At 40.1% G+C, this 26,892-nt stretch overlaps 1 protein-coding gene and 2 long non-coding RNA genes across 6 annotated transcripts in view; 2 read left to right on the forward strand and 1 right to left on the reverse strand.

The window, feature by feature from the left end:
* Positions 1 to 1,152: 1,152 nt before the first annotated feature.
* Positions 1,153 to 25,433, reverse strand: LOC128341762 (uncharacterized). The gene is made up of 4 exons (XR_008314546.1): positions 23,697 to 25,433; positions 7,824 to 7,943; positions 7,236 to 7,272; positions 1,153 to 1,541 (listed from the first exon to the last, which is right to left on the reverse strand). It is a non-coding gene; the product is annotated as an uncharacterized LOC128341762 (long non-coding RNA).
* LOC128341761 (uncharacterized) lies at positions 4,714 to 19,771 on the forward strand. Of its 2 annotated transcripts, none has more exons than XR_008314545.1 (3): positions 4,714 to 4,989; positions 9,261 to 9,916; positions 19,549 to 19,771. It is a non-coding gene; the product is annotated as an uncharacterized LOC128341761 (long non-coding RNA). The 2 variants fall into 2 exon arrangements; XR_008314544.1 differs by having other exon boundaries at positions 9,317 to 9,916; positions 19,549 to 19,770.
* The window catches only part of MECP2 (methyl-CpG binding protein 2), a 109,759-nt gene continuing 108,072 nt past the window's right edge, over positions 25,206 to 26,892 (forward strand). The window contains exon 1 of one of the 3 annotated variants that reach the window (XM_053288270.1): positions 25,206 to 25,333. In XM_053288270.1, coding sequence (XP_053144245.1) covers positions 25,299 to 25,333 — 35 coding nt within the window. In that variant the 5' untranslated portion in view covers positions 25,206 to 25,298. Of the gene's footprint in view, positions 25,334 to 25,386; positions 25,614 to 26,892 lie in introns of those variants that run through there. The other 2 variants (XM_053288269.1, XM_053288274.1) reach the window with 2 other exon arrangements.

Below are 26,892 nucleotides of genomic sequence, written 5' to 3' on the forward strand. Positions count from 1 at the left end.
GCCACTGTAGGGATCAGGATGCTGGCCTAAATAGATCTTAGTCTGATCCACCAGCACTCTTCTTTTGTTAGATTAATTATTGGCATTTGTATTCCTGACTGGAATCCAAGACAAGTAGTCTCTACTTTAGACAAGAGGTAGGGTTATTCCCCTCAAAGCTGTTGCTGCGGCTCCCTAAATCCTAGATGGCTTTGCTTAAAGCTTTGTAATACAGGGCTAATCAGCAATGCTCAAGTCTGTCTGCAGGGATGAACTTCTGTGTGTGCTATGTATCTCTTCATGGCTGTATCAAAGTCAGCAGCTATTATAGGATAACAGTGCCCTCTGCTGCAGGGTTGGCTTATCAAAGGGACAGTTACATCAAAGTTACATAAAATGCAAGCAACTAAGCTCTAACATTTTACACAGGAAATTAGAAGCACCTTTGGGAGGCTGCAATTTTGAGTGGTGAGGACAAGCCAACTAGCTGCTGATTCCTTTCTCCGCAGGTTGTTTTTCCACACAAGATTGTTCCCCATGTTGAAGAGTTGCAAACAGGCCTGGCCTGATTCCAGAGCATGGTGTGACCAAACATCTGCTGAGGCCTCAGAGTTGCCAAAGGGTCTCTAGTTCCAACAATGTGCCACCACTCTCACTTTGCATGGAGCACCCAAGAAGCCTGAGTGAAGAATCCTCAGTAGGCACACCAACTGCTTCTTCCTAGTTAAGGGGGTCCACTGAGGGTACCTTGCACAAAGGCCCCACAAATCCTGGGGCAAATCCTGGTGTACTGTTTATAGTACACTTGTATCTAGAACCTAGTGGGAGGGAAAGCAGTTTGGGGGATGATGAGTGGAATAGCTGTTGGGGCTTCCTTCTTGCTGCTCCTCCTCACTTTCGCTTCCCAAGGCTGTCTTTCATATTAAAAAACACAGTCAGGGTTCAATTATATGCATGGTACTATCCATGTGAATCTGCCTATGCCCACCTTCAGTGTGCATAGGAAAGCAAGCTCTAGACGCCAGCAGAGATTCTGCAGTGCTACATCATTCCTGCTACTACTGGTACATTTTGTTCTCCCTGATGAAAATGCATCTTTAAGGCCTGTCCAGAAGATAATCAGTCGATTGATTTTATTAAGACTGTATTGATTTTGACAGGATAGTGTGACAAAATAATTGTGAGCCAATTAACATCAAACAACATATGAAACTTCTGAGAAAGACAATATCCTTTCCTATATTCAATTGCCCCCAACTAAACTGTGTGTGGGGGGGATATAAATGTGTGTGGAGAAGGGGGAAATCCAACACACATAAAAATTAATGTTCATGAGTGAAAACCAGCCAGAAATCAGAATTAAAGTCAATAACATATAAACATGATTGCCAAACTGAGTAGAATTTATCCAGATTATCTCATCCTGTGATACACAATATGTCCTGTATCCACTGATACATCCAAAAGATAATGTTTTCCAAAACGGCATCTTTTTTTTTTTTGCAGCAATAGAGATGCTCTAGAAATCCAAGACACAGCAGCTTCTAGAAGTGTCCAAATCACTGAGATATAAGCCAACATAAGACAATTAAAGGGAAACATTAATTAAAAAACAAAATAGAATAATTATATATACTGTACTAGCAAAATCAGATGGATAAATAAGTATTTGTCAGTATGGACATGAAAGGGGGCCACCCACAGATAAGGTAGTGGTTTATACATATTTGCAGGACTCCCTGGATAAGCATATCTGCCAACATGTCCCTATTTCCCCATTCAGGTGAAGAGACATAGGGACATATTGGGACATAGGGACATATTGGCAGGTATTGATAAGCAGGAGATCTAAAACTTTAAATTTGTAAAGCATGTAAAATAAAAACCTCCCCCCCCACACGCCAACAGCCTGAGCATGTACTTCCCGTAGCCACAGCAGCCAAGGAATGTTGAGGTATCAGTTGGAGAAAAGCAGCAGCAGAAGAAGATGGGATGGGGGAAGAGGGAATTGTATTGCTTGATCCAACTGGGCATTAATGTAGGGGAGATGCAACATCTTGTGATAGGTCTCACTTATTGCTTCTAATAATTAACTCAGATGGTTTAATGCTTATTGGTTTTGATATAAGCAGGGCCATCCAGAAACAAGGTAGTTTCTACATATTCATGGGATGCCCAAACAAACAAATGGCCCTTTGAGTTTCCAAGATCTGTGTGAGCTCTCAGGAGCTTTCAGAATTTTAAAAACACAGACGTCCTGTTCAGACATTATGCTGGATGTGTTTTTGTGTGAATAACTGTACCTGTATTCAGTTTCAGAATCAACCTGGTGACAAGCACCTCAAATTAAAGGTACAGCTAGGAAGTGTACTACTCTACATGCACTGAGCATGTGTTTGCAAACACATCTGTACAGGCATACTCTGTACACAGATTGTGCATGCATTGACATAACTTGTGAAGAGGGAAATAGAGATAAGAAACTTGCTGTCCAGGTGTGATTTGAAAAGGACGCAGGGAAATGGAGTTTGGGAGAGAGGGGAATAAATTAGCCTGTTTAAGCCCTAAGAGCTTACAATAAGTATCCTGGAATTGGGGCTAAGGATGGTAGTTTGGGTGCTGTGAAGGTTAAAAACAACATTTCCCTGCAATATACAGGGTTGTTTTAAGAGAGAGGAAGCACTACAAGGCTGAATTACATTACTGCTCCTCTAAGGGGCTGACACAGCCAATATTTTGTTGCAGGTCCCACTTCTTAATTCTGTCAATAACATCCTTCCATAAAGACTCAATGAGAGGGCACGTCTAACTTTCGAAGTGAGCTATGGCTGCCTTTGGATCACATACAACCCATTAATTTCTTAGTATTTCCCATCACAAACAGAATTATACCCTGTCATAATATGGAAGGGGTAGTTATCTTATTTGGAGGGGTAGGGAGAGCCACATTCCTGTTCTTTAATTTAAAAAAAAAAGGCAGAATGTGTACTCCAAAGCTAGATAGATGAGTGCACAGAACAGGTTAAATGTAAACAGTAAATTCAGCAACAGAACATAACTGTGGAGGGAAGGGGTAGCCCTACTGGTGTTTGTACTTGGCAGGGGGAAAGACACATGAGTATTTCTACACCATAGGGAAGCATCCAGATACTAGAAGAACAAGTTCTTCTAGTAAGAACTAACCTGAATACTTTCCTTTCACTGTCCCTACAAATGAACTAAATTTGGTCTGAACCAGTAAGGCAGTTCACAGGTTAGCACACTTGTACTTCAGACATTCATACGTTCACCATATTTAACTGGGGTGGATGACAAAATCACAACTATGCGTTTGAGATTTCCCTATGTGTCCCTACAACTGTATCAAATGTGGTCCAAATAGGTTCCCACTTGCACCTCAAAATTTAACGTGTCCACCATTTTGAATCAAGGTGGATGACATCATTACAAACTAAGTGCTTGAGCCGTCCCTATGTGTCCCTACAGCTGTAGCAAATTTAGTTCAAATTGTTTAGGTGGTTCACAAGTTAGCCCAATTGTGCCTCAAATGTTCACATGTCCACCATCTTGAATTGGGGTGGAAGACATCATAACAAACCATGAAATTGAGGTGACCCTATGTGTCACTCACTACCACTGTACCAAATGTGGTTCAAAACAGTTAGACGGTCTATAAGTTAACCTGCTTGTGTCTCAAACATTTATGTGTCTGCCATATTGATTTGGGGTGGATGACATAATCACAAACTATGCCCTTGAACCTTCTCGACATGTTCCTACAGCTGTAGCAAATTTGGTTCCAATCAGTTAGGTAGTTCACATGTTAGCTCACTTGAACCTCAAACGTTTATGCATCCACCGTCTTTAATCGGGGTGGATGACATCATCACAGACTATGCCGTTAAGGTGTCCTTGTGTGTGACTCACTACAACTGTACCAAATTTTGTTCAAATCGGCTGGACATTCCACAAGTTAGCTCACTTGCACCTTAAACGTTAATGCATTGACCATCTTGAATTGGGATGGATGACGTTATCACAAATCACACTGTTGAGGTATCCCTGTGTGTCACTCACTAAAACTGTACCAGAGTTGGTTCCAGTTGGTTAGATGGTCCACAAGTTAGTCCACTTGCATCTCAAACGTTCATGCATCCGCCATCTTGAATAATGGTGGATTACATAATCACAAACTATGCCATTGAAGCATCCCTGTGTGTTCCTACAGCTGTAGCAAATTTGGTTCAAATCAGACAGTTCATAAATTAGCCCACTTGCACCTCAAACATTTACATGTCCGCCATCTTGAATTGGGGTGGATGACATCATCACAAACTATGCCGTTTAGGTGTCTCTAATGTGTCCCTACAACTGTACCCGATTTGGTTCATATTGGTCCAGGCATTTCAAAGTTGATATGGACACACACACACACAGACAGAATGCCGGGTGATCTCATAGGCCTACTGGAAAGCAGGCTAAAAAATAGTTGGAAATTAAATGTGTAAAATATTCCATAAACATGGGGCCAATGGGAGCTTCCTTCCCAGGATAAATCTCAGTTATGGTGGTGGGGAAATTTGGGTCAGTGAGAAAGGGTTAATGCCTTTTCAATGTGAGGACTTGATCTTGATTGGGCCTGCCCATAGTTGATATATCTGTTACAAAAATTAGCACACATGAAGGCTCTCCACACAAGCAGTGTGGAGAGCCTAAGAGGGTTCTGTGGGGAGAGCAAGCTTGACCCACTCTCCCCGCAGACGAGCAGGCAGCTCACCCTGGGCGGCTGGATCGGCCACCCACACGATTACCGGCTCTGCCACAGAGCCAGTTGGGGCGGCGGGGATCAGGGGCCTCCCCGGCCCCTGGGAGTCCCAGCATGCTCTGCAAAAGTGCCTGGGGCATTCTGGAGAGTCCCCTGACGCCGGGAGTCTTGTTGTAACCTCCTCATCAGGGGCTTGCTCGTGAGTTGCCGCACAGCAGAGCCACGCCGCAGCAACACACAATCAGGTAAACGGGATTAGCAGAGCGTGCACTCCACTAACATCGTGGGGGGGGAGCATTTAGGGAGGCTTGCTGCTGGAAGCTGCACAGCTCCCATTGCAGCACATGAGCAGCAGGAACTGGGCTGGGCTCCCTTTGCCTGGTTTCTGCTGCTCGTGAGCATAGCCTCAAGGGCTATGAGTTTGGCTCATATTGGTGTGAGGGAGGGTATGTGGTGGTGTAAGGAGGGATACCGCAGGCACTATTCATGGACAGTACCAATCCAATCCAATCAATCAAAGTTTATTACGATCTATGACCAGCACAACAAGGGGGAAACAAATACAATTAAAATATGGACAGTACTATCATGAGGCATAGTGAGACAACAGCCTTAGGAGCATTTTTTGTGTGCCATTAAGGACAGAAAAGTGGGAGACATATAAATTGATACAATCCCCCATGGGGATTAACATGCGAAATAGTTACCATATTGGTTGGTTCTGTTATTCTGTTATTTTCAGAAAGATTCTGTTCACGCTGATGTTTCCAAGACTCTTGAACACAATCACTAACATGTTGGACAAGGTGTGACAACTATGTGTGGGTCTGTTGTACATGTTTATGTCCTGCATGCTGACAGTCAGAGGACTGAGAATTGTCCCACAAACAGTCAAGGGTTCACTCTCTATATTTGGTTTGGACCTGTTTACACTTCTAATTTTCTGTTGGAGACATTAACGTGTACAGAATCTTTCTGAAAATACAACTCATATTCACCTAATATCTTTGTGAAGACAAAGTTGGCTAAGAAGTTGTTTCTTATTTGAATGAAGTGTCCACAATGTAATAAGCAGTGTCTGTAGAAAATAATTCCATCAGTGAGGGGATTTATCTAGTTTGTGCAGCAAAGATTATTTGGAAATATATGACTGATTAACCCCCCTAATTGGTTGGTTATTTTTCTCTAAATATGCATTTATGCACATTTACTCATAAGTAATCCTATTTCCTTCAGCACATCTTATCTCCTCTGTCAGGGCTGTGTGAAAGTGTCTCCTGGGTGATTTGCAAACTTCCATTTGCATACAGCTTCAATCTGATAAATGCAGCTAACACCAAGTTATTTTTGTGCTAAGGCCCTGCACTATCGATATTTCAGAAGCTGCAATTCAGGAGTTCATATTTAATTTAAATGTATAGTACATTTATTATACAATGTTCAATAATTGTTGCATTGTGGGTCGTATTTTAGTAACACACTTTAGTGTGGGTTGTATTTTAGTAGCACACATTTCAGTCATTTGCATTTAATACTGCAGTGTTTTGAATTTTAGTCATTTTTACATTTTGTATTTAATATTTCTGCATGGTTGTTTCAGTAGCTTGCATGTTATTGATCTGAGATGTAAAATGTCCATGTATTTATACTGAATGTCAGTAATGTATATTTGCCCCTCATTTCCTCCAAGGAGCCCAGGGTAATAATCAAACAAACAACAATCATCATATGGGTGCCCCATAACAATTGTTCTCTGGGCATCTCATAAAACGAACAGTAAAATAAAACATACAATTAAAAACACATTAAAACTACAATAGAATACAACTAAAAATAAAACAAAACAAAACCACGTAAAAGGCATTTCAAAAGCCTGGGGGAACATAATGGTCTTCACCTGGCATCTAAGAGAAGATAGTGATGGCACCAGGGAAGCCTTCCTGCGGATGCTATTCCATAAATAAGGTGCCACCATTGAAAAGTTGTTCTCCTTAGTAGCCACCCGCCTCCCTTCATTTGGCAGGGGCACTTGGAGCAGGTCCTTTGAATAAGACCTTAAGGTCTGGGTAGACACAAATGGGGCTCTTTCAGGTAACCTCAAGCATCTCTGGGAGCCACAGATTGCTGCATTGGAACTACGTACCATCTAACATTCAAAGATGAAAATAGGGATCTTTTGGCTTGAGTATGATACACCTAATCTCATCTGTGTTCCCTGCCATTATATATTGCTGAAGGTTCTTCTTTATCTGCTGCATGCTGTTTCAATTTTCTCCGCAACTGACTGTTCTGCATCGGCTTGTGAAGCAAGGTGTTTAAGGGACAAACTAAATGATGTGTTTACCCAACATTGTTTGTTTCAAAGAAAAGCACTGAGGAGAATCGAAACTTAAGGGGAGGCCTGGTGGTAATGGTGAAGCATTCCAGCCATTTGTGTGCTTAAAACTTCCCTCAAAACTGTTTTCAGTTGTGTTCTATCCAGTAAACTTACGTATTTAGTTGTTTGGACGTTTGTCCCAGTGGGGATCCTGTAGGGAGTATCGTGGAGGAGTCAAAAAGGAAAAGGGAGGGAAAGGAGGAGAAAATGGAGTTATTGCTGAATAAATCTTGAGTTCAATCTACATAAGACTTATTAGTGTGCATGAGGGAAGCAACTATAAAACATTCCCACCTGTGGGTGTAAAGTACGGGCCCACTGCTAGGGAGAGGGGCTACTTCAGGCTTTTTTTGGCAGCCATTTGTCTGGTCAAAATTACATCCCGAAGGGAACAAAACGTGGGTCCCCAAGTACTCATCTAGTTCATCCTGAGGGATAAAAAGCAGCTGGGGATAGCAGGCCAAAAACAGGGGCTGGGAAGGGATAAGAAACCCCTACCCTGGGCTATTCTTCCCCTCAAGATTGCAGCCTCCAGAGCAGCAGTTGATACTGAAAATACATAAAACTTATAAGAGAACATTAGTATTGGGTATAGTCTGGAGCTCAGTCAACTGATCACAGCAGTTTCCTTAAAAAAAAAGAATGTTTAATCTTACAATTAATATTGTAATCCTTAGTATAAAATAGTAGCAAATAAAACACCTGCAGCAGCATCTGTTTATTGGGAGACATTTCTGGAGGGGGTGCTGTAAACTGGCTTCTTGTAACCAGAGACATCCAAGTAAAAATAAATCTTGCCATAGCTTGGGTTTGGTCACATTTCTGAAAAACAAAAAGGGTGTTCTGCTAAGAACAACATCATTGTCCTACAATCAATTTTAATACTGAATTATCCAAAATGAACCTCATTTGGTGTTGCCAAGGGAAGGGCATGAAACCTGAAGGAGGCAAATTTAGCAACTCTGACTAATTCAGGTTTGAAAAGGGTATTCCCCAACTTTCCCCGCAAGGCAAATGCCGGGGGTTGGGTTGGAAGATACTGCCTGCTCCCACACAGGAAAGTGAGCAAGGCATGACATTGCAGGTCTTGATCCCTCCTAGTGTGACGTGACACTGCTGCTTTATCACACATGGAAAATGATTGCCTGAACTGCACTGCCTGGTGCAATTTAAACCTACAGAACACCATGGTACACCATTAGGCAACAGTGTAATGGTAGGGAGGATGAATGTGTGCAATCATGGTGCATTAATGTTCCTAATGGTCTTCAAGAAAGAAGAGTCAGACAGTATTATCCAATCAACTGATCATGCTTTATCATTCCAGGGACAGGTATCTGGAAAGTAGGACTATGCCCTCCATCTAGGGGCACTTTGAGTATATGTCTTAACTTGTGGCAGGAGGATACTAAGATTGCTCCTCACATATTCAACAAGACTATGAATTAAGCTCTTGTCCAGAATTGTGAATTAGATCCCAGTTAATATGTAGTTTGGATTTGGTAATTCCCATTTATGGTTATACACACACACACACACAAACACTTACACACACACTTTCCAGGCTAGCTGCTCAACAGCAGCAAAATGCCTCCATTCAGACAAGTCGCATTGGAACCGAAAACAGCAAGGCGAGCAGTCTAGCAGAAAATAACAGCCCGAAAAAACAGTGACTTCTTTATGCTGGATATATGACGTCCTACCTCTATATCGCAGCGATTAAATTTGAAACAAGGCATTGGAAATGCGAACAGCACCCTGCTGTCCGCATAGGGACTGCAGTGTCACAATGCAAGAAGTGTGGAAGCACACTTACAAGATATGACATGACCCCATTGCAGGGTCTAATCTGGAAAGCGCCCTGGTATCGGAGGTCTTACAGACACCTATAAAACGTAACATTTTATTTGACCATTATTCAACTTTAATGTACAAATATGATGTTTTGTTAATAATTATTGGCTGTCATTATGAGGAAAATTACTCAAGGTAGTCCAATTTAATGTAGAAAGCAGAGGCACCTTTTTAAAGTGGTGGTTCTCTTTATTTAGCAGGGGGAGAGCAACGGGCCCACTCCATCCCCAGCACAGCATCCCTCCAGTGACTGTTGCTAGTGTCAATCTTATATTTCTTTTTTAGATGGTGAGCCCTTAGGGGACAGGGAACCAACTTATTTATTTATTCATATCTGTCAGGCAGTGGACTGACTCAGAAGATTCTGAGGAAGAATTGTCTGATTCATCGCCCCCTGAGGGGACCCTGCTGCAGGGTGCTGAGGAAGAAGCCCCTCCTACGGAGCACTCACCTGCTGTAGAACAGCAGGAGGTTGCTCAGGAGCAGTGCTGTCCTCAGATGGGGAGGAGCCAGGACCAAGCAGCAGACTGCTGAGCCACATGGAACACCGAAGAGAATGCAGAAAGGAGCAGTGTGTTGGGCAACATAGAAGCAGCTGGTTGGCTGCAAAGTCTGACAGGGGTGGCATCTGAACTTTCAGCCCGAAGGCAGGTGGGGGCCTTAATCGGCTTCACCTGGTGTAGTACCTTGAAGAACTATAAAGCCAGACCGCCCCCTTTATACCATGCTGGTTTCAATGGATCACTTTGGCATGTAGATCTAGTCTCCAGCTCCCGTAACCCTTGTGCTGTTTATTCTTAAACCCTAACCTTGGTCTGGATATCAATGTGTGACTTTCTCTGGAACCCTTGGACCTCGGAACTGGTGATTCGACACTTCTCCTGGCGACGACCCTGCTTTGGACTTGGCATTGACTACGATTGATGGACTGGCGAGTTTAGGTAGGGTAATTTCCCTTGTTCCCATTCCCTGTGTACTCTACTGCATTTTGGTTGCTGCTAAACAAAGGCTTCACTCCTCTACACTCCAGCAGCTGATTTAAATTTTTCCAGGAACGCATGCCACTGACAAGATCTATGTAAACCGCTTTGGGAACTTTGGTTAAAAAGCGGTATATAAATATCCATCGTAATCGAAATCATTGTAAAAAGACCAGTTAGACAATGCCTAACTAGTCCTTTTAATTCAGTGGACTACTTTGAGTAATGTCCCTTGTCATATCAGCCATTGCTCATAGCACAAGGGTACAACTATATAAAAAGATGGTAGGTAAGGTCATGGCCTCACCATTAATGTCTATTAGAGAGGTTACTGACTCTTGCCCTTACATTTGTTTAAATTCAAAATTGCCTGAAGGCATGAACACACACACATACAGAGTCCAGAAAGGTTGCTCTTATATTTGTGCTGCATCCACATACATCTGCAATTTTTTTGTTCAGTAGGAGATTTCACCATATTTAAGTTCACTTAGACTTTGAAAACCCTTGGCACACAGCTTTTCATCTTTTTTGCCATGAACTTTAATTGAAATCTAGCAACATTCTCAATTAAAACACACACACACACACACACACACACACACAGAGTGACAGTGCAGGAGGAGGTTGAAATAGAACAATTTGCTCTTGTATTCTATGGAATATTAAATGTCACAGGCTAAGAAAACAGTTTTACACTTTGTTGTATCCCTTTGGGGTTGCTTTGATTCAAAATATGCAGGAAAGCTAAAGCTAGAATCGGTGTCAAAGTTAATTTAATTATTCAATAGATCTCAACTGTTAAAGGTGGTTCTGACCTAAGTAGAAAAGTGCTTGCTTCACAGATCCATAGACTTATTTCTGTATAGTTGTTATTCCAGTCAATTGCATTTATTTGTATTCCCCCCTTTTTATATTTTAGTGAATTGATTTTAGATCTTTATGTAGTTTGCCTTTCTTCTGTTTTCAAGTTGGCATATTTCATTTCCATAACATTTTAATGTATTGGCTCAAACGCTGGAAACTTTTATTTAATATTGTAATATGAAAGATGTTTAATATCAGGCTAGAGATGTTTATACCAGGCAGTATAGAAAGATTATAAATAAATAAAAGCTGGGAATTTAATGGATTTAAAATCCTAATACTCTGAATGTGTTAGTAGTTTAATCCTGGTGCTTTTTATATATGTTCGTTTCTTGTCCTTTATAGCACTGTAATTTGGATTTTTGTAATTTGTAATTGTAGTTGGACATAATAATTTCAGCAGTTGATATTTTTATGGTTTGCATTTTGGTAGCTGGATTTTTTTTATTTATGACTTTTTAAGCTTAAATTTTGGTTACTGGTATTTAATATATGATTATAATCAGAGGAGAGCTGGTCTTGTGGTAGCAAGCATGACTTGTCTCCTTAGCTAAGCAGGGTCTGCCCTGGTTGCATATGAATGGGAGACTTGATGTGTGAACACTGCAAGATATTCCCTTCCGGATGAAGCCACTCTGGGAAGAGCAGAAGGCTTCAAGTTCCCTCCCTGGCTTCTCCAAGATAGGGCTGAGAGAGAGACTCCTGTCTGCAACCTTGGAGAAGCCGCTGCCAGTCTGTGAAGACAGTCATGAGCTAGATAGACCAATAGTCTGACTCAGTATATGGCAGGTTCCTATGTTATGTTTCATAATTTATTTCATTTGTTGTTTCTAAGTTCATTGCTATACACTAGTAGTTTGTAATTCATTTTTTGTGAGTTTTGATATTAGCATTTCTATTTTGGTAACTTATATTTCTTATTTTAAGTAGCTAAGTATGAGGTATAAACACTATATATACAGAGGATACGAATTCAGCATCTGAAAATTTTACTCTGTACATATGATTTTGAATTCATATAAATCCTTATTAATAAGCTAAATACACTTTGATTAACCCGTATACAAAATGATTCCTAGTTTCCCTCCCCTTCCCCATTATTGTACAACAAATAATCTAAACTGATAAACACAACACACTTGAGGGGGGGGGGAGTGCTGGCCACACCTTTAAAGTTGGCCACTAAAAATACAGGGGAAACTCGGAAAATTAGAATATTGTGCAAAAGTCAATTAATTTCAGTAATGCAAATTAAAAGGTGAAACTGATATATGAGACAGACGCATTACATGCAAAGCGAGATAAGTCAAGCCTTAATTTGTTATAATGGTGATGATCATTGCGTACAGCTCATGAAAACCCCAAATCCACAATCCCAGAAAATTAGAATATATTATATGGAACCAAGAAGACAAGGATTGTAGAATAGAACAATATCGGACCTCTGAAAAGTATACAGTGTACTGTGCTTGATTGGCCAGCAAACTCGCCTGACCTGATCCCATAGAGAATCTACGGGGCATTGCCAAGAGAAGGATGAGAGACACGAGACCAAACAATGCAGAATTGCTGAAGGCCGCTAATGAAGCATCCTGGTCTTCCATAATACCTCATCAGTGCCACAGGCTGATAGCATCCATGCCACGCCGCATTGAGGCAGTAATTGCTGCAAAAGGGGCCCAAACCAAGTACTGAATACATATGCATGCTTATACTTTTCAGAGGTCCGATATTGTTCTATTCTTCAATCCTTGTCTTCTTGGTTCCATGTAATATTCTAATTTTCTGAGATTGTGGATTTGGGGTTTTCATGAGCTGTACGCCATGATCATCACAATTATAACAAATTAAGGCTGGTCTTATCTCGCTTTGCATGTAATGCGTCTATCTCATATATCAGTTTCACCTTTTAATTTGCATTACTGAAATTAATGGACTTTTGCACGATATTCTAATTTTCCGAGTTTCAACTGTACTTTATCAAATATTGTTTGCAGAACCATCCCCCTATCTTCATTTATTAGAAAAAAACTTATTATTGTTATTTCTGTTTGTAAAATATATGTTCCTTATCAAATTTTATGATCATAGGTAGCTTTGATTGTTATCTCACAGAGGATTTTTACAAGGTTATGGTTTGGGCAGGGTGATAGGCATTCCTCCTTTGTTCCCTTTTCACAATAACTTTTGGTTGAATTGTGATGTTGAATTCCATCTCTCTCTCTCCCCATCTATCCACACACACACATATCTACATTAGAATAGTCAGTATATAACCATGTGCAGTAGAGGGAAATGGGAAACCCAAATAAACATAAGTGAGACAGAATGGAATTTAGCAAGAATTATTAGCAGTATATTTTCATTAATATTTCCCCCCGCACCTTATCACATTGGATCAAAATAGGATACATTATTTTCCCCCCTCCCATTTAATTTTTATTGATTTTTAACAATGATAACATCCATAACAAACACAACAGACAGAATTGGACTTCCCGCTCATCTCTTTTCGTGAAATAACAAATATAAAGTTATCTTCTTAGAATATTAATAAAAAACAAATCACCAAAATAGGATACATTATTAGATACAGTATTTGAGGACAGAAATACTTGAATGTCTCAAAAGCTCATAATTTCTATAATAAATATATTTTCCCCCATAAAGTCTAATGAAGTGTGCATTTATGTATTTAGATGTTTTTGTGCAAATTTTGGTAGGACCTATCCAAATCAGAAAGTTCTGGATTAAAGCGCCGCAGATAAGTGAGGCTTACTGTAAACCAATAAGTATAGTATTGCTCCCTTACTTTTATTATTTTTATGTCATACGCTCAGAAACATTAACATTTGAAGGAAACCCCACCGCCCAAATAATGATTTTGAAATTGGAAAAGTTAGGGGGGAAATGAAAAATCGTATAAAATATTTACGGTCTTAAGACAATTAGTTCTAATTGCCTCAGTCTCCATCACCGTTTTTAGAAAGCAAATGAAATATTGGCTTTTTACCCAGGCTGTGTCATTTTATCTATCTATCTAATTTATATATTGCCCAATATCAAAATCTCTAGGTGGTGTACAGAATTAAAATAATATAAAATATACAACATTTAAAATTCATAAAAATATAAAAATAATAAAAATTAAGACAGTAAGATTTAAAAATATGAATGTTATATTAATGTTCTTTTTGTTACAGCTGCTTTGTGTTTTATGGTTATATTGTGCATGTCTTTTTAAACTGTTAATTATATTTGTATTTTTATATTCCAATTTAGTATTTCTATTGTGTAATTTGCATAGTCTTATATTGTTTTAATGTTTTTGTTAACTGCCTTGAGAGTGTTTTAATTAAAGTTGGTATAAAAATTATATATACACATACACCTCCATTTAAAATATATGGCTGACATCTTGACTAAATTTACTTGAGGAAGTCCCACTGAAATTAAAAGGATACATTTATTTTAGGGGGACCTCCTGAAGTAAATTTGGTCAGGATGGCAGCCAGTATTTACAGTAACTTCACACGGCTGCAAAACACTTAGGTCCAAGACATAAAGGTAAGAAGCCACGTTATTATAGAATGGCTACTATAGCTGCATGGTGTTAAAATGGTAAAGTGTGCCATCAAGTTGATTTCGACTCCTGGCACCCACAGAGCCCTGTAGTTTTATTTGGTCAAATACAAAAGGGCTTTACCATTGCCTCCTCCCATGCAGTATGAAATGATGTCTTTTGATATCTTCCTATATTGCTGCTGCCCGATATAGTACCAGCGGAGATTAAAACCAGCAACCTTCTGCTTGTTAGTCAAGCATTTCCCCGCTGCACCATTTAAGGTTATTTGTGTGGTATTACATTGTAAATTTAAAAGGCAGGGTATATATGAAGTAACAACAATAAACACAGTATTATTTAATTATTTGAAAACACAGTATTATTCTGGTTTTATTATTATTATTACAAAGATAGTAGTAGTATAGTGTTATTAATAAAACAAACACAGTATTATTACACACAGGTGACACTTTTGTAGGACTTGATATGAGAAAAGTAACTTCAAATATGGACTTCTTCACATATTTGGTTCCAACTATGCTGGCACAGCATTTATACAAAAATGAAAAATACAACATACTGTAGATCCTAATCTGTTATGAACATAGAAACCACAATTTTATTTTCACTATGTAAATTGCAAGTGTGTGAAATCACAATGATAAAAACACTAATCAAATAAAATTCCATAAGATAATTATACTGCCATTCCTGCAGTATAAGTAAACAAGTGCACTGCAATTGTGCGTATTGGAGCTTGCCAACAGTCTGTGCTCTTATTGTTGGAATTCTTCTGATGATTATGTAATCAAAGTAGTTCCTTTATGCCAGCCAAACACGTTTCGATCCTCCTGATCTTCCTCAGTGGCTTTTGGAGTAACCCCTGTATAGCTTCTATAACTATATATATATAGCTTCTTCCTCCACCACAGCACTATAGAAATATCATATCATGAAGCTACTTCACAGTATATTCATTCTTACTAAGCATCTTGAATTATACATACACACTTATAAACATTAAACATCATTACTTACATGGCATTCTCCAAGTAAAAAGTACTTTTGAATTGTAGGTCTGTATCCTTTACCTTCTTCGGAAAAAAGTGAGCATTAATGCTCAACTCTGATGTAGAATATATAGTACAATGTACAAATTAACCCCAGCTGTTGTAGATTGGTATCACCATATCACTCTTAAAAGGACCCAATTCTGCAAACATTTAGATTTTTTTTATAACATAAGAACAATTCATGACAATCTATGTATTATAGCTAGGTCCACAATCCATCTACATCAAAGCACATCAAGCAGAAAGAATAGATCATTTAATGTCAATACTGTACCTCATAACATCACTCCACAATTTACAGCATTTATACAGCCTTTATGGCCTAAATTATGGTATAGTATTTTTGTTCTCTTGTTGCTCACCTCAGATTCCTCCATATTTTGTATAAAGTTAACTGATAAATGTTTGAAAATACACACAAACAATAAAGGGACAACTAACATGAAGATAAACTGATCTTAATTACACAAACCTGAAGCCCATGAGGCTCAAAGTGAAAGTTCAGAAGCTATTAATCAGACACTACTCTTTAGTTATGTTTTCGAATAGGTATTTTCTGCTTTGTACCTAAAATTACATTTTCTTCTGTTTCTGCATTATAATTTGATGCATGTAAACTTCCCTTTGTTTACTACAGTGTTGGTGGTTTCTTATTCCAGCTTTGATGTTTTCCTCTATTTTCCTCACTAGCAAAAATTAAGATATACTCAGGTACCTTAGGCTGCAGCTTGCAGCTACATCTGTAATACTATATTTTTAATTAATATGTGTGTGTGTATCTATCTATCTATCTATCTATCTATCTATCTATCTATCTATCTATCTATCTATCTATCTATCTATCTAGCATATACCTCTATGTGCTAAGTTATATATTACACATAACAGTAATAAAGTCAATGTAGAATTGATAAAGTAAGTACTGCATACATTTCAATCTCCTAAAAAATCTCCCCCCTCCTGGAAAAACAAACATTTTTCCCCATAACTGCACAATTTCTAGAAATGGTACATCCTTATGCTCATCCTCATTTCACTATATGTTTGCATTTTGTTTTTGATTAAATCTGGACACAGTGCAGTTTGTGTACAGCATCCAGAGTAGTTTGTTATAACTAAGCACCACTGAAATCAATGATACAAGTTAGTCATGACCAACATAGATCCTCTGAATTTAAATGGCACCTAGTGATTATTAACTTAGTTTGGGTGCTGCTGAGTGTTTCCAATGGGTTTGCAAGGGTCTCACTACACATGATGTAGAAATGTGTGTAACAGAGCCCTGAGACCTTTTTGTTTGCTTTGAAGACAAACAGCTTTGGGAGTGGTGGGTGAGGATTGGGGAGTGTGTGCTTAACCCTCTTCCTGCCCATCATTTGTGCAATCCAAATCGTTCTCCTCTCCCCCAAGCAGCTCTAACCCCTGCAGGATAAATAAAACATGAAAGGGCTGAGGAAGGGGGTGTGTGTGAGGGGCTGAAGCTGGGGTTCAGTGGTAGAAGGGCCCAGGTTGTCTTCCTGGTATCACCCGGTAGGGCTGGGAAAGTCTCCTGCCTGAAACTTTAAGAGCTGCTGCCAGATGGACCAATGGTCTCGTTCAGTGTAAGGCAGCTTTCTAATGTTCAATATGAATCATTATGAAGTCAGAGGATGAACAAAAGAAAGAAGGATATATTGGTAGTAATTTAATAGTAAATAGTAAAATTAATAGTAAAATAAGGAAGATAACACTGTGATAATAAATCTTGTTAATTCTCTGAATCCATTCAGATGGGGGGAGAAGGAGAACCATATCATAAATACATTTGTTAGTTGTGCTATATTTATTACTGTTGTTATCCCCTAACATCAACATATGTACCTAGATTATAGTAAGCCAGATATAACCAAAGACAAACCAAAGAAAATATAAAATATAAAATATAAAAATAAACCAGAAACTGATAAACTATATCAAAGCTTCACAAAAGAAAAAAGTATATATGTCCATATTTAATATATATTTAAGATATATATTAAATATGGAAACTTCTTGGTGTGGTGAAAATAGTTCTTATTGTTCTGTTTGCTACTGGAGTAATTCACCTGCAGAACAGAAGTGGATATCTGTAATTTTTGCCCAAATGTAAAAAGCCATTGTACTTCCGACATGTCAAACAACCACCAGAAACATCTGTATGGTCTGAGAAATGAATGTTATCAATATGCAGTGTATGCTGAGAGAACATGATGATGGTGACATAGGGATATGATTGCCAATCAACGTTTGTAAGTTTGTTTCACTTTCTATGACTAGCCCTTTGCACTGGGGTAGAGAGAACAAGCAAAGTGTACAAGCTGCTTCTAGAAGGTTTGTTTACTACACAACCTACTCAAGAATGTTGGAAACTCTGACTTCAGAAGGTAAATTTCCCTACCAGCTTCAAAACAATACTTTACATGTAGAGATAACATTTCAATGCATCATATTTACCCATTGACCAGCCTTTAAAAGAGCCCTTAAGACACATTTGTTAAAGCCTGGCTTTTAGTAAATTTTGAATGTTTTAAATTGTTTTAAATTATTGTTATGTTTGTGTTTATTGTATTTATTTTTGTGAACCGCCTAGAGCCTTTGGAGTCAGGTGGTATATAAACTGAATAAAATTAAATAAATAACATAAAAATATTAATCTGTCTCCTAAATAATATTTTAATATATAAATTATATTAATTTATATTATAACAACAACAACAAATGGATCCAGCACCAAAATAAAATAACCTGGCCTTCTACAGTATTCTGCTCCAAGCCGCTCTCACAAATCAAAGCCTCTTGCAATGGCAATGCAGAGTGGTGAACTGTGCTGCAAGCGCTCTCAAAAACCAAACTCTTGTTGTACACACAAGTCCATCCTTAGTATCTGGACTGAGGCAATTTGATGGAAAATAACCCCACTAATTTTAAATTAAACTTTCCCTCCGGCAGGAAACGTATATGCTAACATTTTGTCCAGAGTTTCTCCCCTTTTGGAGACATTAGGGGGAAAGAGCACTTGCACACATCATCACAATTTCCTCTGTAGAAAGTTCTTGCCCCAGACTGTTTTTTTTCAATTGGGGGAGTATGTGTTAAAGAGTAACGCCAGGTTTATGTGGGGGCATCTCCCGAAAGGCAACTAAATTTTAAAAAAATAAATAAATGGGTATGAACATGAATCATGTACATATAAAATAAATCAGTATAATGTGGTATTTTTTTAAAAAGGGAATAGACCATCAGTGGGGGTACTAGCAGAAGAAGCAGGTCTGATTTACTCTGAGGATGAATGGCAATAGCAAGATGGCAATTAGTAAATGTTGATGCTTCATAGCAGGGGTGTCTCGGGGGGGGCATGGATGGGCAAGTGTCTCCCCCGACAAGCAGTTTGTCCCCACCTCCCCCCCCCATTTATAAACTCAGCAGGATTTATTTCTGCAAAAATATGTTCCCTATAAATAGACTATTATTTATGTTTTTAAAAATCTTAACATGTGGGATGCAGCTTGCCCAACCAGAAATGCCCATTGCCCTTTCTGTACCCACCTGTTTTTTTCTGGTGCCACCACTGCTTCATAGACACCTGATTGGTTAATTCTAAAAACATTTATTTGTAATAATTCCACTTTGGAAATTGTTCAACAGTTCAAAATAATTACTTATTAAGAATTATGATAACTGACCTGTGGGCTTTGTGGTGTTTTCATGTTCCAAAATTACCTCCATCCATGTTGTGACATGAAACAGTGTTATATGGATCAACCCTTCACAATAGGAGATGCTCTTTAAAATAGGGAATGCATGGCAACCTTACTTTATACCAGTTATGGATTCTTACAACTTATGGGGGAAAACACAGTTATCTATTATCAGCCTTTATATTTCAGACATTAGAATTCCCTCCAATGCAGCAAGATTAGCCATACATAGGCCACAATCCTGCACAGTTATGCCTATTTATGGGTGTTTGTCTCATATACTATAGTGCATTACAGCCTCTCTTCTGATATTTGTGTGCACATATTAATTTGTTTTTTTAAAAAATGTTTTAATTGCTTTTTTTCTTCCAGGAGGTTACAACAACATGAATCGAATTATTGTAACATCCTTCTCTGGTTAACTCAGGATAGTAAGTGAAGAAAGACGAAGGCTTTGTGCACATTTTCTGTATTACCGATCTGTTCTAAGATATTAGGACTGTGTTACAAAGGTGGAGAGAGCAAATACTGTTTTTATGGTTACGAATAAAAATGTTCCAATACACTGATTCTGAACATATTTACATGGAAATAACATTAATTTATTTAAGTGAACCTTACGTAGGTCTGAGGTGTGAATCAAATTAATTTAAATAGAACTAATGTAAATGTGACTTTTGTGCACATAAATCTATGATGGACTGTGGCCTTAGTGTAAGACTGCATTTTGTTGCAAAGTTGATGAAAATAAGTCATTATCGAAAACATTATTTTCCATAAAATATTAGCATCTAATTCACAGCAATACTGGGAGCGGGACCCTCTCACACAAAAGGAATATGTGTGCAGAGATTCACCTGAACACTTTAATAGTTAATTTAGAAGGCTTTGTTCAGTCAGGAACTCTGGGTTAATACTGGAGAGTGCATGCATGCAAGGAGCAACTGGACAGGACCAGCTGTATTGTACAAATACAAATTATATTTGTCATACATTTTTCTCACTTTGTTCACCACATGATATGAAAAAGCATGGAAGGATGGTATTTGGTTGGGATATTTTAAAAAAGTATTTATGAGTTTCAAAACAAGGGAAGAATAAGCCATGGGGGAATTAAAATGCTATCAGTTGTGCCTAGTCTATGAAATAGGACAGAGTACACATTAAAATAAAAGTCATGAAAGACAATGCCTTGATTTAAATAGCACTCCAAATGTATGTGGATAAAAGACAATACCACTGATGCAACTATGTGATCATATCTGTGCATGCATGCATGTGTGTGATAGACATCTTTGTGTGACTGTGATGTCATATTATCCATGATGTGACTCCGGTGTGTATATTCAGAAATGGATGAGAGAATATGGCTCTGGTTTCAGTGTTCAGTTTCATGTCAAGAAAAACAACAACAGAAAGGCCCTGGCATGATTGTGCAGATATGGACATAGATGCAGAGGTTCACCCAGGGGCGTAACTATAATAAAGCAAGAGGAGACAGTTGTCTGGGGGCCCACGGCCTTGGGGGCCCCCCCAGAGGTGAGTCACATGACTGACTCCCCCAGCTGAGCACCCACCCGGGCTTCCATCAGTTGTATTCATCCTCCAAAAGAACAGCATGTCTTTCTCTAGTACCAATAAATGACTTGCATCGTCCACAGTTTACAAAACCTTAAAAAAATAATTTAGGATGATATTCTATGAGCTGAGCTTCGGGGGGAGGATTTTAAAATCATGTCTCTGGGCCCACTACAACCTTGCTACACCCCTGGGTTCACCTAGGTAATTTTGTAGCCTGGACCTAAAGGCCTTTGGAGCCCCTCAACCAACAGCTTTGGAGGCTCCTCCCCACACACACTGTGACACACACAGTATTTTTAACACGTGGGTTCTAGAGGGCACAAACAGCAACTATACTCACAAGAATGCAAGAATATAAAAATAGGCTTATTTATGCAAATGTGCACTAGCAGAAACATTTAAACATGCAACTTAAGGTATTCCCATCCGACATATTTCTTTCTTCACTCCCTCCAGTGCCACACAGGACAGACTAAGGAGGATTTGGAGGCCCCCAGGGGTGTGGATGCCCTGGACTTTGGCCCCAAAGTCCAGGGGTAAGAGCACCTCTGCATAGATGTTATAATCGATGACTGGTATGCCTCTGAAAATGGGTTGCTGCAAGAAGGGTTGCCAGCTTTTTTCTTACAGGCTTCTGTGTATTGAACAGCTGTGTGTCAGGTTGAAATTAAATAGGTGCGGCTTTTCCTGGTATGCACATACAGTGATGGAAAAAGCATCCTGTTATGCAGGCCACACCTGTTAGAGATGCAAAAGTCTCTTCAGGACAAAAAAAGCAGTAATAGGTGCAAGATATGTGTTTAAATAGTGATCTGGAAGCACTGAGATGGGAAATAACAGATCTGTTATGTGCTGTTTTTTCTCCATCTTGTTTAAACCTTCACCGTTGTAAAAATTATATACACCTTACCTAGAACTAGAGCTGGCAAATCTGTTGTGAACCCAGATAAGGCACCAAGGTAATGGCAGCTTGCTGTGCAATATATGGCACCTGTAACAATTTTATTCTAAATTCATATTGTGAGAATGGGAACAGCTTTATATGTTTGCTTGACCTAACTGAAAACTGAGTCTTGTTTTGAATTAATTTATATTTTTTTAGTTTTATATTGTTTAACTGACTTTGTGAGCAGCCTCAAGCACTAGTATACCAAAGGGATGGGTGGCTTGTAAATATTTTAAGTAAGCAAGGCAGTTCAGAGATGTATCCATGTTGGACTCGTCATTGGCCATCCTGAAATTGCCAGTAGTAGACTCAAGATACTATGAGACTCAAGATACTGGGACCGATGTGGCCATTTTCTTGTTTTTGTGGCTTTCCAAAATTGCTCTGCATCTAACATTCCTACCAACATTTGGGACAAATTGAGCATATCAGCTGAAGTCTGGTGTGGATGCATATATGGCAAACAAAATGCAAGGAGAAATAATCCCACAGGAGGACTCAGCTCCTTTAATTATTTATTTTATTCCTCTATTGTAAGATTTTTTATACCACCTTCCATTAAAACAATCTCAAGGCAGTTTGCAAAACTTTTAAAACAATATACAACGATTAAACAGTTAAACAATAAACATATTAAATTCTTAATAAAAACCTAATTAAAAGTTTAAAAAGCATACACAATAAGACGATAAAACACAGCAGCAGCAGCAGCGACAACAAAAATTTTCATATAAAAGCCTGGGTAAAAAGCCAAGATGTCACTTGCTTTTTTAAAACTGTGATGGAGACTGAGGAGCAGATGCCCACCAGGAGAGCATTCCAAAGCCTGGGGGCAAGAACTGAGAAGGCCCTGTCTGTGTGCTTGACAGTGGAGCCTCCCTAATTGCCAGCAGCACATGGAGCAGAGCCCTCTCCAATGTGATACTACTACTACTACTACTACTACTACTGACTACTACATACTTGTCAACATGTCCCTATTTTCCCATTAACTTGAATGGCAGATGTGGTACTATTCCAAAATTATTCCTAAATTGCTTCGTCTCATCCTGATTAAGAGCTAATGTTTCAAAACATATTTGGATTGCTAATGATTTTTTAAAAATTTAACTGTCTCCAGCATAATTTTTTGACCCATAGATGAATCAAAATTATGGATTATAATGTCAAGATTGTGGGTTATAAATGGATCTTCATGTGGAAGTGTGGCGATGCACTGGAGCTTGATGTGGGTAACGTTGCCTTAGCCCATGTGCTCATATTGCATGGAACAGAGATAACCCTTGGCCAGGTTTTCTGGCTATTTAATGAAAAGACAAAACAGTGATATTATGACCGTGCAGTAATTTTATGGAACATTTGATAATGCCTGTCGTAGTAGGGCACCTTTGTACAATTGTGTGCACATTTGTTTTATCAGCAGTTGTATGGGTTGAAGCGTATTTGGCCATACTATGGGAGGATGAGAAAAAGTGGCCTAGATATGACTCTGCATATATGTGGTTGGCTTGACATAGGTGTAGCCATATTGTGTGCAACAAGATGGCCTTGCACATACTGTAGCTAGCCAGGTGATTCCCATGGACAGGAGAACTAATGTAGTGGTTGAAGAAACATGGCTTTGATATCACTGAACAGACACAATGAGGATCCCACAGTGGAGATGGTCTTGAACATCAGTTCCAAGTCTGTAGCAGCCAGGGTGCTCACAGTGAAGTACCAATAAAGCAGTTTTTTGGGGGAAAACAAACAAAAAATGTTAAATCCGTTGCATTTCAAAACCCTTCAGCCTGTGAGAATGCACCGCCCTCTAGCTCAGTGACCGATGAGACAATGGGCCTATCTTTAGGCTGACATAATTCACGGTCCAATTAAAAACAGCACGGGCATCAGTTCCCGGGCCACTTTTTATCATTCTAACTGACAGCACTTCCCGCCAGTTCTAATGGTGGTCAGGAACATGGCAGCCTCGCCAATGTAGAAGAGTACCGACCAATAGTTCTGCAGAGGGGTCCTGAATGATGGTTCCCAGCAGCCAACTGTAGCGACGAGGCAGGGTTTGACTCTTCAGGTTTCCTCTCTGTCTCGGTTTAAATTAATACATTTAATAACTTCCACCATGAAAGCTAAAAACTTTTCTTTTGCAGGGAAACGACAAGCCTCCCCTTCAGCTAAAGCATTGGAAGAAGAAGGGGGGGGGTAGTGGTGAGGAGAGGAAAGTCAACTTCCAACATCCTCCCCTACCCCACCAGCTTCCTTGTAATCTCTCTTTACTACTGCAGAATAAGAGATGCCTTGCTCAATTCTAAGTGTTTGGACATCCCAGGCTTGCTTAGTCACAGAACAGCCACGATATCCTGGAGTACGATCTCCTCCACAATTACAACATTTCGCAGGTTGGGAACTCTCACATTGCTTCATGGAATGCGCACCTCCACACTTCCCACAGAGAGTTTGGCCACGGCATACTGCAGCCACATGCCCCAAACACTGACAATTATAACACCGTAAAGGAAGAGGAATAAACCGGTGAACCCTAAAGACTTGATACTCTATAACCACTTGTTTGGGTAATTCTTGACCCCCAAACAGAGCAAAAACCGTAAGGGGCAGAGAAACTTTCCCCTCCCTCTTGGAGGAAAGAGGCTTTACACTGGAGACAATATTCTCCCCTAAATGCTTTTGAATTTTATCTTCAGAAATGCTGAGAGACACCCAATATAACTCCCTTTCTCAAAGCCTGAAAGCAGGGAACCTGGCTAAATATCTTAATCTTACCCAAGGAGGTTAAACGGAGGAGTTATTCCAATTGTTCACCCTCCACCAAAAAAATCACCAAACTGAAGGTGTTTAGCCCAAACAATATCCCCTAAAGCTTTCCACAACCATTCAGCTAATTTAATAGGGCTAGTATCTTCAATTTTCACTTCCTTACTGACAGTTTTTATCACAGCTAAAAAAGATTACTCACTGCCTTCCCACCTTCCTGAAACTTCAGCCTGGTAATCCACAGCATTGCTAGTTTCTTTTTAGCATGGACATCTTCAGTGGGAAGACCACCCTCCATTTCCCCAACCAAACGGCATCCCTTCCCCTTCCCCGAGCCTACCCCCTCAGTTTCCATTCCTTCCTCCATCATCTCACACAACAAACAACACTTCTATCTCCACTGTCTTCAAAGTACTGCCCTTCCACAAAAAAGGAGATGGTAATCCAACTCAGATGGAAGAAAAACTGCCCTGCTAAGCGCACACAAGCTTCCACACACACAAAAAAGCCTTCCCTCCGGGACCAGCCGAAACAACTACATCCCCCAGAATGCATCGGCTTCCAGGTCCTTCACAGCGCGGGCATCAGTTCCCCACCCACTTTTTATCGTTGTAACTGACAGCACTTCCCGCCAATTCTAACGGCCGCCGGGAACACGGCAGCCTCGCCCATGTAGAAGACTAAGGGCCAATAGTTCCGCGGAGGGGTCCTGAGTGATGGTTCCTAGCAGCCAATTGTAGCGACGGGGCGGGGTTTGACTCTCCGGGTTTCCTCTCCGTCTCGGTTTTCCCCCCTCCCCCCCCGCGGGTTTTTCGCTGCGAAGAAAATGGCGGCGGCGCCGAGCGGAGACGAGGGGAGAGTGTGAGTGACCCGACGAGAGGAGGGTGGGGAAGAGCTGGGCCAGACCATCAAATCCTTCGCATAGGGGTTCTGGACGGGACCATCTCCAGCGACGGGGAGGGTGGCGGGGCTGCGGCCGTCAGTTCCTTCCCGCTCTCGGGCTCTCCTCCCCTTTTCCCCTGCGCGCCCAGGGCCCCTGAGTGCGTCACAGCGATCCCCTCTGCCCAGCAATGGGAGGGGCCGACCCTCATCCTGAAGGGGAGAGGAGGAGGCGGCGGCGGCGGTGGTGTGGGTGAGGAAGGTGCGGGGCGTGCCCCCTGAGGGGGAAGGGGGGAGCTGAGGTCAGAGGTGATCTGTGCCCGTTCCCGTGCTGATGTCAGCTCCCCAGCCTGCCTTGCCCCTTTACTCGGCTCCCCGCTGTGGCCACTTTGCCTTCTCGAACCTCCTGTCACCTCACCTGTGTCTTGTCCATGCCTGTCGTGGCGCTGCCCATGCCAGCTTAATTAGGTTGCCCTTTGGGCACCAGTGGTGTGGCCTGCCACAGTGTCTTTTATTTCTTAATGGGTTCGTTTGGAGCCTGGGTCTTCGGTGGGCCAGCCTTTTGTATAATGTATAAGTTGCCTAGTCCAGCGGGGACAAGGCTTTGGAGATGCCCCTGGCTTATGCCAACCAGCAAATTCTGCCTAGCCATTAACATTTGACTTGCTGGTCATGCAGAACCACGTATGGCAACTTTTTTTTAGCGTGCTTGTAATTTTTCTCGCTTTCTCTTGGGTGTTTGTCTTTCTGTGTGTGATCTGATTTTCAGTGATGTGGTGTTGCTCTCAACTATCTTATTCCTGCCCTCCTGTGCCACTCTCTTGATGCCAACTTTCCTGTTTCATTGCCTATATTGCCTCTAATATCATGATGTCATTGGTACAATTATTTGGTATCATCTTCTACCAAACACCTACCTACTGTAGAGGGAAGGCATGGAAACTATGGGATTACTGCTGCACTCTTTGCTTATATAAATCTCTCTAAGATGGAAAATTAATACTATTTGACATTGTTTTCATAGCTCTTCAGATATAGGTAGCCTTGTAATTAGCTACTTGCCTCCTGTGAATGATTAACTGTTTTGCTAGCATTACTGCTCAAGCAGCCCTATAAAAATAAAGGTGGGCTGCTTAATCCCCCCCCCCCAATTCCTGCAAGTTCAACCATGCAGAGTAACTGCCAAGCGTGGATCCACTTGTCTTCCAAAAAGTAATGCAAGAAACGCAACTGGCACCTCATCGTTGAGCAGCAAATAGTCCAGTGTTAGTCTCATAAGTATAGTGTTTAAGCATAGGCTTAAAATACAAATGAATCTTTAAATTTATAAACTGCTAAATCTTGGAAAACGTGTATTAACAAAATTAGGCAAAAAGCAGAATCGAAAGAATTCGTATCTTTAGCGCATTTTTGTTATCCATCTTTTTCTTCTAAGTTGCTGGGGTTCTCCCTTTTGATCCTCATGACAGTTTTGTAAAGTAGCTTGGCTAAGAGAGGGAGGAAGACTAACTGATGAATAATTGCTACCTGTACCTCCCAGT

Source organism: Hemicordylus capensis, chromosome 2 (genome assembly GCF_027244095.1).
Source record: "Hemicordylus capensis ecotype Gifberg chromosome 2, rHemCap1.1.pri, whole genome shotgun sequence".
Lineage (NCBI taxonomy): Eukaryota > Metazoa > Chordata > Lepidosauria > Squamata > Cordylidae > Hemicordylus > Hemicordylus capensis.